This window comes from Neolamprologus brichardi, chromosome 14, assembly GCF_056152115.1.
Source record: "Neolamprologus brichardi isolate AB-2024 chromosome 14, ASM5615211v1, whole genome shotgun sequence".
NCBI classification, from domain to species: domain Eukaryota; kingdom Metazoa; phylum Chordata; class Actinopteri; order Cichliformes; family Cichlidae; genus Neolamprologus; species Neolamprologus brichardi.
This window is the reverse complement of record NC_142117.1, coordinates 40,254,227-40,267,120: the sequence shown is the minus strand read 5'-3', so window position 1 is coordinate 40,267,120 and position 12,894 is coordinate 40,254,227. Positions and strand designations below refer to the sequence as shown.

Here is a 12,894-nt window from a genome sequence, read left to right as displayed (position 1 = left end):
GTCCTGTTTTAAGCCAGGCACTTATACCTCCTTTCCGCTGCGTCTCAGCCACCATCGCTCTGGCAGCAAGAGCGCTAGAGCCAGAGCAGGGGAGAGCTGGAACAAACCATTTTGGGAGGGGGGGTTATCTATACTTTTGTTGTTAAAATGTTACGTCTCAAACAAGTACAGTACTGTATGATTTTTATATTTTTAGTAGTGTGTCACACAAACAGCAAATATTGTCAAAAAAAAGTAAGAAATCTTTGGGGGTGCTTTGATTCATTTTGGGGGTGCTTAAGCACCCCCAAAAATGGGCTAAAATCGCCCCTGGTTTGTACTAACTTGGTTTTAAAGCCTTTACTTTAAAATATACGCCGTTCAATAGCTGAGCTTAATCTTACAGAGAATGATCAAAGCTCATGTAGAAACAAACAAACAAATGAACAAAAGATTTTCTCCTTCATTCCTGTCAATGCTGTACGAAACGTTTCCAGCTGTTAGTATCATGGTTGCTAGGCAACCTGGGCAGCGCAACGGAGGCTAGACCGTCCCATTTCAGAAGCCTCGCACGTCCGGCCTTAGTGGTCTTTGAGTACGCAGCCCTTGTGGACCGTTAAGGCTGCGTACTTTAAGGCTGCAGACGATCTGAATTGGGATACAGCCTATGTATGGGGCCGTTTGTAAACTGAAACATGCTGAAATTAACGGCAACATTTTTCCACATTTAGCTCTAAATCTTACAAAAACATGTTTTTTCGAGTCATTTTTTACAACATTTAGTAAAATATTTGCAACTTTTTATATTTAAAACAGAATTTTAAATGTTAAATCTAAATGCTAAATGTTAAATGTAAATATTATATTTAAATGTTAAATGTTAAATGTAAATATTATATTTAAATCTAAATGTTAAATGTAAATATTATATTTAAATGTTAAATGTTAAATCTAAATGTTACGGGAAACTAAATATTTAGCTAATATGCAAATTTCTTGTACGGGTCAGAGGGAAATACCAAAATAAAAGCTTCAAGAAAACCTCCCGCGCTAAAGTGTGCCGGTTGAGGTCAGGTTGTGTGTGTGCGCTCCTCTCACGGTCACTTTTGACTGCCATGAGCTGCTTCACCTATTCCCTACCAGCATGTCCAGCTGAAAACATTGGAAGAGCCGTTTTGTCGGCCATCCAATGATTCAGCGGTAGTGCACCCTCAACCTCACAAACGCCGCAGCACTTGGTAAGTTTATTATATAGCATTTTGGACGGGTTGATAGCAGTGTTAGCAAAACTAGCAAAGCTAAATTACTTAGCCAGTCCTCAATTATTTCATTTGGTAGGCAGCAGACAGAGATCGAACATCATACAACTGTATTTATTTATTTGGTAGGTAACAGTCGATCTTGATGTAAATGTTTCCTTAGGAATCCAGCAATGCACCTGGACCAAGTAGACCTGCCGTCTCCACTGGGATACCATACCGCTCGGTAGGCCTTCTTACACATATCATTTAGCTGACTGGTTTTGATATACAGTCAGGTTCATAAATATTTGGATACAGACACATTGTCTAATGTTGCTTCTGTACATTACCAGAATGAATTAAAAGTGAAACGACTCCAATGCAGTTGAAGTGCAGACTTTAAGTTTTAATTCAATGGGTTGGACGAAATGATTGCATAAAAATGTGAGGGGAAAAAAAGTAATTTATAAACACAATCCTATCATTTCAGCGGCTCTAAAGTAATTAGACAAATTAAATAACTGAAAATAAAACGATCATTTCTATTTCTATTATTCAAAACCCTTTGTTGGCAATGACAGCCTGAAGTCTTGAAGTCATGGACACCACCAGATGCTGGCATTCCTCCTTACTAAGGCTCTGCCAGGCCTTTACTGCATTGGCTTTCAGTTGCTGTTTGTTTGTTGGCCTTTCTTTCCTAAATTTAGTCTTCAACAAGTGAAATGTATGCTCTATTGTGTTAAAATCCAGTGACTGACTTGGCCATTCAAGAATATTCTGTTTCTTTACTTTAATAAAGTCGTGGGGTGCTTGGACTGTATGTTTTGGGTCATCGTCCATCTTTATTATTAAATGCTGCCCAATCAATGTGACTACTTTTAGCTGGACTTAAGCAGACAGACAAGTATGTCTCTGAACGCATTCGGCTGCTTCAGTCCTGTGTCACATATTCAGTAAACACTACCAGTGCCACTGGCAGCCATGCATGCCCAAACCATCACACTGCCTCTGTCATGTTTTACAGATGATGTGGTATGCTTGGGATCATGAGTCGTTCCATACCTTCTCTATACTTTTTTTCTTGCCATCATTCTGGTAGTGGTCGATCTTGGTTTTATCTGTCCAAAGAATGTTTTTCCAAAATTTTGCTGGCTTTTACTAGATGTTTTTTTTGTTTTGTTTTTTTGTTAAGCCCATTCTAGCCTTTCTATTCTTGAGGCTTATGAGTGGCTCTCACCTTGCAGTGAACCCTCTGTATTAGGGCTGTTCGATATGACAATATGAAAACATCTATCATTTCATATTATACGCTATCATTTCTTCTGTGGTGTTGCAAAATAAATTTTACGTCAATATTTTTCATTGTTTTGATGGTAAGTAGTGGCTATATGAATTTCTTAATTTTCTTTCTGTTATGTTCTCTTTGACCGCATGTTGTCTGTTCGCAGTAAAATTTTCAAAATGCAAACACTACGTCTCAAATCAATTCCAGGCCTTTTATCTGCTTAATTGGTAATGACATCATCATTTCAATATGGATACCCTAAATTAAAGCTGAGTCTGCACATCATGTTCATGATATAATTATGATTGGAAAATGTTTCAGTAAACAGGCAACAAAATAAAACTTGTTATGGTCCAAATACACACTGACCTAACTGCAGGCCTTTTCTACTCTAATTGAGTGCTCAAAGCACTTTATACAACAGATCTCATTTACCCATTCACAGGCACAGATTAATACAAGCACTTTTTCTGTCCAACATTCACACACAGTCATACTCAGATAAACCCATTGGGAGCTGTAGATTAGAGCACCTGGGGACTGAATCACCAATTTGACCAATAATCACCGAATGCTAATCTACAAGATACAAAAGGTTCAGTTTTCTGTGTAATGGGTAGACAATAGTAAGATGGTCTGAGTCTACAGTTTGTTTGTTTTTTGTTGTTGTTTTTGTTTTTTAATGAACAGATAACAGAAACACTACGGATGTATTGTAATGCATAGGTGTCTATCTGTATCTGTGTTTGAATTCATTTCAGGTTCCTCTCCCATCAGTTCCTCAAGCTCATACTATGCGCTCACATTTTGTGAGAAAAAACAAGACCTGCAAACACTATACAAAAAATGTTGTGTGCTTGCCCTTGTCTTCAGCATCAACGTTTCTCATACCGAGAGGAGATTCAAGAGCAAAACTAGCACAAGATGGCCTTATTGGGAAGATCTCCTTTACATCTGACTGGTCTGAAGCACAACTTAGAGAAGAAATAGCAGCAATCTTCAGAAGAACATTTGCATTGTCAACTGGCCAGACATTCCCTTTTGAGTATTTGAGTACAATTAGAGGATGTAAACGACTAATGAAACCAAATGTTTCTAGCAGTTTTCTTTGGGATGGCCAAGAAGTTGGCTTGATTTGTTCCACCACCTGCCTCTATATAATGAAGAAGGGGTGTATTAAAAGACCCAAACCAGCTGCCCATTAATGAGGGCACATTAACGACATTGCTTTTGGCTGTTTTCACCAATGTCTTGTTCTGCTGGCTGAGGCCACCTACAACACACCAGGGCCAGTGCTGCTGGCCGAGGCTAACTACACCACACCAGGCCCTGTGCTGGTTCCTGAGGCCATCTTCAAAAACCCAGGGCCTGTGCTGCTGGATAAATGCTAAACTGAGTCTTTGGGTTAGGGTATTACGCAAGCATGCAGGTAGGGTTATAGGATTGTGTTCGTGACTTCAGGTACTGGCCACCTCATCACTTGATTCCATAAATTTCACAATTTCTAAAACTATTAATACTTATAGCAAAACCACTCACTGAGTTTGCAAAACTAAAAGCACAAACACTGCTTTGCACTCAGTTTGCCATTTTGTAACAAACACTTTGCAAACCTGTAGCTACAATCCACTGCACAGCACTCTTTTTGCAGAACTGTAAACACAACTCACTGCTTTACAGTCAATTTCCAAATGATCAACGCACTCCTAGCAAAACTATACACATTTAAGTCCATTATGTACACTATTTTGCCAACTGTCTGGCACACTGTCACATGTGAAAACCTTTTTAGAGAATTAGTTCACTTTGCAATCAGCCTAAGCACTATAATACAGGAAAGCTCTGTGTGTGGAGTACAATGGAGGGAGCAGGAAGAGTGAGAAGTAGAGGAGGCCGAGGAAGAGGACGTGGAGGTGAAGAAGTAGGATGAAGAGGATGACAAGGACAAGGAGGAGCAAGAGGAGGACGAGGAGGGGGGAGAGGAAGGGTAAGAAGAGTAAGAAATAGAATTGCTGATGACATCAGAGCTACAATAGTGGACCATGTAATCAACCATGGAATAACATTACAGTTTTTTCTGAATGCTTAAACCCTAACTGTGATTCTTATAGCACAATTCCTAAAACTATTAATACTTATAGCAAAACCACTCACTGAGTTTGCAAAACTAAAAGCACAAACACTGCTTTGCACTCAGTTTGCAATTTTGTAACACACACTTTGCAAAACTGTAGGCACAACTCACTGCTTATACTCAATTACCAAATTTCCAACACACTCCTAGCAAAATTATACACATGTATGGCTATCATTAACACTATTTTGCCAACTGTCTGGCACACTTTCACATGTGAAAACTGTTTTAGATAATTAGTCCACTTTGCAATCAGCCTAAGCACTATAAACAGGCCACAGGTAAGCTGTCTATGTGGAGTACAATGGAAGGAGCAGTAAGAGTGAGAAGAGTGAGAATCAGAGGAGGCCGAGGGAGAGGACGTGGAGGTGAAGAAGTTGGAGGAAGAGGACGTGGAGGTGAAGAAGTTGGAGGAAGAGGACGTGGAGGTGAAGAAGTTGGAGGAAGAGGACGTGGAGGTGAAGAAGCAAGAGGGTTAGAGGAAGTTAGAGGAAGAGGACAAAGAGGAGCAAGAAGAGGACGAGGTGGGGAAAGAGGAAGGGTAAGAAGAGTAAGAAACAGAATAACTGATGACATCAGGGCTACAATAGTGGACCATGTCATCAACCATGGGATGACCCTGAGGGAAGCTGGCCAACAGGTTCAGCCTAAACTGAGCCGCTACACTGTGGCAAGCATCATAAGGACATTTCGAAATGAGAATCGGTAAGTACTTTGTAGCACTGCCATACTCTAATGAGAAACACAACAGTACCATACATGCAAAAATACTGAAATTGTTACTTTACAGAATTGCTAGACCTCCAGATGTTGGGGGCAGAGGCAGAATGTTCACTCCAGAGCAAGAGACCCATATAGTGAACATGGTGATTGCCAATAATGCAATAAGACTGCGCGAAATACAGCAGCGCATAATTGATAATGACACCATCTTTCAAAATATACACAGTGCAAGCATTTCTACACTAAGTCGTGTACTTGCGCGCCACAGAATAAGAATGAAGCAAATTTACAGAGTTCCTTTCGAGAGAAACACAGAACGTGTAAAGCAACTGCGATATGACTATGTGCAGGTAAGCTAGTGTCATTGGTTCTGAATTTGGAAGTGCATACTGTAGTGCTGTGCATGGGCCTGATGTGTTGCATTTGTTTTGTCTTGTCCAGAGAGTGATGGAACTAGAAGCAGATGCAACGGGACATGAGCTACTTTTTGTAGATGAGGCTGGTTTTAACCTCAGTAAAACCAGGAGACGTGGCAGGAACATAATTGGACACCGTGCCATCATCAATGTCCCAGGACAACGTGGTGGTAACATAACCATGTGTGCAGCTATAAGCCAAAATGGTGTTGTTCACCATCATGCAACCATAGGCCCATACAACACTGCACACATTATTGCATTCCTGGACACCTTGCATGACATGCTCACTGTTCAGAGACCAGAGCAGACCCGATATGTCATCATATGGGACAATGTTAGTTTCCATAGGGCTGCTTTGGTCCGCAACTGGTTTACAGACCACCCATCCTTCATGGCACTCAACCTCCCTCCATACTCTCCATTCTTAAATCCCATCGAGGAGTTCTTCTCTGCCTGGCGCTGGAAAGTGTACGACCGTCATCCTCATCAACAGGTAGCCCTTTTACAGGCAATGGAGGAGGCATGTGGAGATATTGACCAGGCATCAAGTCAGGCCTGGATACGGCATTCAAGGAGATATTTTCCCCGGTGCCTTGGACTGGAGGATATCGCATGCGATGTGGACGAAATTTTGTGGCCGGACCCAGAAAGACGACATGATGTAGGCTGATTGTCTTTTTTTTCCCTTTTTTTTGTGAAATTCCTATTTTGTGTTCTGACTTTGTCTTGGTTTTGATGAGTGTGAATAAACACCAATACTTGAAGTTTGGATCCTTGTATGTTTACATGACACTATGACAAAAGTGTGACCTCAAATTGACATCTGTACACAGAGAAAGCAAAAGCCAGATGTGTTTTGTATTCATACCATCAGTGTGCAGTAAGCGCATTGTGTGCTTAGTAGATGATGGCTTGTGTGTACTGTTTGATACGAAAACACCATTTTTACGAAGGTGTGAAGAGTTAATCTAGCTGTGTTCGCTTTTGCAAGAGAACTACAATGTTTTGATAATTGGGTGACAGGTTTTCTTATTTGTGTGTAGAGTTTTGCAAAAATAGCCAATAGTTACAAAAAATGTGCTTAAGCAATCAGAAAAAACTGTAATATCAAACCTCTTTAGTGCAAACAAGATACTTACTCCAGTGTATAAACTACACCTTGGACATCCATTCAAAAACACAATCATGACTGTTATAACTGTATGACTCTGATACAGGATATTGGACTGGATTATCAAAGTTAAAGAGGTAATTGCAGGCTAGCCAACAAGCTACCAGGCTAACAGCTGAGAAAGCTAACAGCTGACCGAGGAAACAGCTGACTGAACCTGCTACCAGTGGAACCAGATACAATGGGGCTGATGAGGACTCCGTCAGCTGAGGAAGTCGGGGACATTAAAAGGTCTCTTTACTTCTTAATGGAGGAAATTTCCACTATCAGGTTGCAGCAGAAAAGTATCCTTGAACTTGTGGAGGTAAAGCTCCTTCACATCCAAAATGCAGAAGAATTACTAGACTACCAGGATCACATCACATTGTGCAACTCTCATAGACAACATTTTACAAATGAAATTAAAAATAAGACTGTAAGTGGACTCCTGATTAAAGACATAAGTGACCATCTTCCAATTTTTACCATCTATGATAGGAAGGGTGAAATATATCAGAAACAAGACGTTCATAGTGCGTATAATGAATTCCTTAGAATATTTACATAAGTCCGGAATCTGAACATTGTTCAAACTGGTAGTGAGAATGTCCATATCAATGTTGTTGATGTTGCGGAATGAGATGAGACGGGTTGGCTTGGTAGAAGAGCAGCAGAGAGTGAGGTTAAATGAAAGGAGGAAGTGGTCAGTTATGGGGATTTCAGCAGCAGAAAGATTCGCGGGAGTAAGACCAGAACAGCAGACCAAGTCCAGGGTGTGTCCTTTAGAGTGAATGGCAAAGTCGATAAATTGTTTAAATTCAGAGCCTTCGAGACAAGAGGAAAAGTCTCTGGTGAGCAGACGGTCATTATTATCCATATGAATGTTGAAATTTCCCACCAAGATCACATTTGGGGAGAGAGATGAAAGATGGGTTAGTAGATTAGCAAATTCACTGAGGAAGACAGGGTTAGGTTTAGGGGGGCGGTATCCAGTAGCTATGATGGTGGGAATGGGTCCAGTCAGCTCACATGCAAGGCACTCAAGGGAACTAAAGGTATCAAGATTAACTGGCGGGACATTCAAGTGCTGCAAAAGAAGATCGCGAGACCACCCCCACGACCTATGCAGCGAGGTTTAGAAAGGTAAACAAACCCCGGAGGAGTGGATTCATTTAGCTGAGAAAAGTCATCAGGTTGTTGCCAGGTTTCAGTTTAGCAGAAAAAGTCAAACTTACGGTCAGATAGGAGGTCTTGGATGAGAGGCCCCTTATTTGTCAGTGAGCGAATGTTTAGAAGACAGAAGTTGAGTGGAGTATTTTCTTTTTTGCTAATCGCGGTCGGCGCCCTGGGCAGGTGGGCTAGAGATCGGTGGTTGACAACCCGATCAGGGTTCCTGCGAGGGCGGCGAGTAGCAGACCAAAACGATTTAGTTCCATTGGAGTTATGGAAAATCCTGCGGGACCCACGATGGATGTATCTCCGGCGAGGCTGGAAAGTGATGTCTGGGTGGTAGTGGAGCTCCGCCGGCAACGGGAGCGACAGCTGCCCGGGAAGGTGCAGGAGCTCAGCGGCTGTATAGCGGAGCAGACCAGCCGTAGGATGGTAGACGAGCGTCAGGAGAATCCATAATAGTGCCGACCAGCTCAGGAACATCTTGGGCCACATCTTCGATTATGTGGAGGAAAAGGAGGAGAGCCAGCCGGAGCGACGAACAGGTAGGCTAAAATAGCTCAAACAGTTAAGCTAGTGCAGCTCACTGAGAAGACGACGTCAGAGCACATTCAGTTGAAATAGCAGATGTTGAGGACAAGCGTTGCAAATCAATCCCTGGCAGAGATCGATCTGGTCCTGAGTGTGAATGTCCCTGTTCATTCAAATCTGAATCCAAATAATCTAAATAATCGAAAATGTACCGGTGAGTAGCGGTAGCCAAGCGCACCAGCGTTCACTCAAGCCGGAACCCAATTGATATTGATATGATAGTGGTTAAAAGATATAGTAAGGCTATTATAAAACCGTTTACGTACATCTGTAATTTATCATTTCAAACTGGTCGATTTCCAGACAGAATGAAAATAGCAAAAGTTATACCCCTATACAAATCTGGCAACAAACACCATTTCATAAACTACAGGCCGGTCTCTTTACTACCTCAATTCTCAGAAATTCTTAAAAAACTGTTTAACAACCAACTGGAAAAATGTATAGATAAACATAAACTACTCACTGAGAGTACGGATCAAGCAGAATTCAATAGAATACATCCCAAATTCCATAGACAAAAAGTAATATGTGGCTGGGTTATTCAAAGACTTGACAAAGGCATTTGACACTATAGATCACAATATATTAATAAGAAAACTGGAACGTTATGGTGTCAAAGGGGTAGTTTTAAATTGGGTCCTGAATTATTTAAGAAAGCAGTTTGTGAAATTAAATGGTGGTTGCTCCTTCTGTATGGACATTGCTTGTGGTGCACCCCAAGGCTCAGTTTTGGGCCCAAAATTCTTCAACTTAAACATTAACAACATCTGTAAAGTGTCCAAAGTAATAAAAATGGTTCTCTTTGCTGACGATACAAACATCTTCTGCTCTGGTGATGATCTGCAGAATTTATTGGAGGATATGACTAATGAAATAAGTAAAGTGAAGTTCTGGCTTGATAAAAACAAATTATCATTAAATTTGAATAAAACTAAAATGATGTTATTTGGAAATAGTACTTTAAATACAATGCTAAGATTAAACTAAATGGTGTTGATATTGAAAGAGTCAGTGAAAATAAATTTCTGGGGGTAATAATACATGAAAAACTGGAGTGTATTACACTATTAGTACATCTCAGAGACACCTTCTTTCTCAAGAAGTCACATGAAGAGTAACAGATTACATCTCTTACTGTGTCCGACCAAACAACTGCTGTGGAAAGTCAGTTATTAGCAGTTTTTTAACTACACCCGTAAATGAACGTTTGACTGAATGCTGATAAGTGAATACTGAGAAGTTAGGAGGAAATGTTTTCAAATGTTCCTGCAGAGAATCTGATTAAAATGTTTTTTGCACTCAGCGAGCAAGAATCAATTTGATCAGTGACCTTTTTTCAGCCAGTAACCTTTAAGGTCACACATCCGCTGTAATATTATAATTTGCTGTTCTTTTTTTAATACACCTTTATGGAGAAGAAAAGCGTCTGGATGTCCTGATGCCAGATGTTTTTCTTTCCAAGCTCCTTATGTAGCTGAGCTATAATGTACTGAGTGAGTCATAGTGAACTTTCTCAAATGTGCATTGTATAGATTTTATTTTTTTATTATTTAGATGGAATTTTTGTAATACTAAGGTTCCACATGTCACTGTTGTAGTGGGGCATCAGTGGGACACCGATAGTACATGTCGCATGTGTGGGGTTTCCCAGCCAGAACTGCATGGACTCCACACTGATAAGGCTCATTCTCCGTAGCTCCTCCCCCTTTACTAAATTATAAGTTTGGTGCATTTTGCTTTACTAAGTATTAGTTCTTAGGGCTAAATGCCCCCAAAGTGCTGATGCAGGGATCAAGAGTATGGAGGGTCAGAAGTGACAAAATGGATTAATTCATACACATTAATAATTAATTAAATGTGGCAGTAATTAATTAAATGCCCATTCATGTCATTTAAAACACTTAATAAATTATTTATTTATATTGAAACACTTAATTAATTATTTGATGATGTATTTATTTAATTCATTTAGGCACTCCTGACCCTGCAGCTGTGTTCTTCATTTATTTTTATCTGTCAGCATCACCCATCAAACTCAGGGGGCGGGGTTAACGCTGTTTGAGTCAAAACCATTGCTTTGGGCTGGTGGCCATTCCTTCAGTGGGCGTTTCTCAACAACAACAACTATGAACATGTAGAAAATAACTGAACTGTGCTTTGAAGTACTCTGTTTGTGTGTCACCAAATACACTTTTAATATTTTTTTAGCCGAGGATGTAGCGTTTTTTTAAGATAGAGCCTCTTTGCAGAAGTGCTGATTTTGTGGATTTCCTGGATGTCTGTCTCACAGCAAAGCGTGTGATAGAGCCGGTACACAACTGTCATAACCCCAGCTGACGGTACACCGGCTTCATTCATTATATCTACTCGTTTCAGTCGCCATTTCTGAATTATAGCTAATATTAAAAAGGAGGAGAGAGATTAAATAAATCAGATTAACACCTGATCTTTGTGTTTTCTGTTCAATAATCAGTGTGACCTGTGTATACACGTGTAAACTTTATTAAAAGAGATAATATTGGTGTTCCCGCCATATAGTAACTCTCAGATTTAACTGTACCAGGCTTGTTCGACACTGTTAAACCTATACAGACTTCACGATGTTCGACTAATATTTTCATTGTGGACATTAATCATGAGGCTAAACAGGCAGTCCAGCTGCTGTCTCAGAGTCCTGTACACCATGGAGCAAAGTCAGCATATCCAGGATATCTTTCCGTTAGTTGAGTTAAACCAGCAGCGCAGTTACATGAAAGTGTTGGCAGCATCAAACTAATCTAATTCACATGTCGATATTCTTTTACAGAAAATAATCCTTATTGCTGCCAACTATTCCAGAGACATGAAAATCTACAGTATAAAGAAAATAACAATATAGCAGTCAAACACAACACTGTTGTAAAAGAGGTGAATGCTTCAGTTTGTCGCAGATCAAAGTGGAATGTGATTGGTTGAACAGGTGTTCCTGCATGTCCTGTGATATCGGCATTTCCATCAGTGTAAAAGCACAGCAGGCTTTACAAATGCTGTTCATTGAAAACATATTCCCCCATCATTCCCCCATTTTAAACGCTTAAAACATGCTGTAAATAAAGACTGAGTGAAGACGTCCTGCTGATTTATAATCCAAAAATCAAACCAGCTCCGACAGTTTGAGTTTGTTATTCTCTCAGCTGCAGATTCGTTTTTACCAACATGAGAAAGTTAAATAAAGTTGTTGTTAGGGTGAATTGTTATTGTTGTTTGTCATTTTTATGTTTACCATTTGTACATTGTTTTAATTCTGTGAAAGGAATTCTTTCTGTCCTCCCCTCCCCAGATTCTCGAGGTTCTAGGTGGGGGGCTGTAGTCTTCTGTCATCCTTGTGCTTTTGATGTAAGCTTCCTGCGTTTACGACCCTTTGGTCAGCAGGAGGTCTGACACACACACACACACACACACACACACACACACACACACACACACACACACACACACATTCTTACAGAAGTTCACACACACACACACACACACATTCTTACAGAAGTTCACTCATACATACAATGCTTTGTCTTAGAACCATGTGGGCGTGGCTTTGTTCTGACGTGTTTTGTGTGAACTGTCTCTCTATAAAGGCAGCAGGAGGAGGTCAGATCTGGAGGTCATTTTCGTGCTGAACAGACGAGGCCTCCCTTGCGCAAATAATCGATCGATCGACTGTCTTGTTTTCTTCATGATGAATAAGTCTCTAGAATTAGCGGGGCTTGTGGAAACACAGACCCAACAGTTGTGTCTATGACTTTGTTACTGATGCTCATCAAGCAAACTTAAAGACTGTAAAGGCAGACCCGCTATTTTCATCATCAACACGTTTCCGTTTGCAATACCCTGCTGGAAAACTCTCTACACAGCTGATGAACGACCGCTTTTTAGTTTCAGAGACATGAGGAGTATTTCCCAAAGTCTGACCTGCGTCGATCCAGCCGTAGTTACCGTGGTTACTGCATAAGCTTACTGTGAATTAAACAGCTGGCACTGCAATAACTTACAAGCTGTTCTGTTATCACTAAAAGTTGTGAAATGTTGTATCACCAAAATATCATTCTCAGTCAGTTGTTATTCATTATGTGTTTACAGCGCCCTCTGTGGTTGCTCCAAGTAATGCACTTTAGAAACGGCTTTATTTAGAAAAAACTTTATTGAACAGGAAGTCAGCTCAG

The 12,894-nt window shown here is 40.4% G+C and overlaps 1 protein-coding gene across 1 annotated transcript; it reads left to right on the top strand.

Annotated features, from left to right (window-relative positions):
- Positions 1 to 5,334: 5,334 nt before the first annotated feature.
- Positions 5,335 to 6,451, top strand: LOC148099712 (uncharacterized). Its single transcript, XM_087851698.1, has 2 exons — positions 5,335 to 5,712; positions 5,804 to 6,451. Exons 1-2 carry the CDS (start codon positions 5,335 to 5,337, stop codon positions 6,449 to 6,451), a joined length of 1,026 nt encoding a protein of 341 aa, XP_087707824.1.
- The last annotated feature ends 6,443 nt before the right edge of the window (positions 6,452 to 12,894 follow it).

What these genes read in the sequence shown, in the direction of transcription:
- LOC148099712 (XM_087851698.1), top strand. Translation starts at nt 5,335, where the DNA reads ATGAGAATCGGTAAGTACTTTGTAGCACTGCCATACTCTAATGAGAAA. An exon ending in TGCGATATGACTATGTGCAG is followed by an intron (nt 5,713 to 5,803) that starts GTAAGCTAGTGT and finishes TGTCTTGTCCAG; the next exon opens with AGAGTGATGGAACTAGAAGC.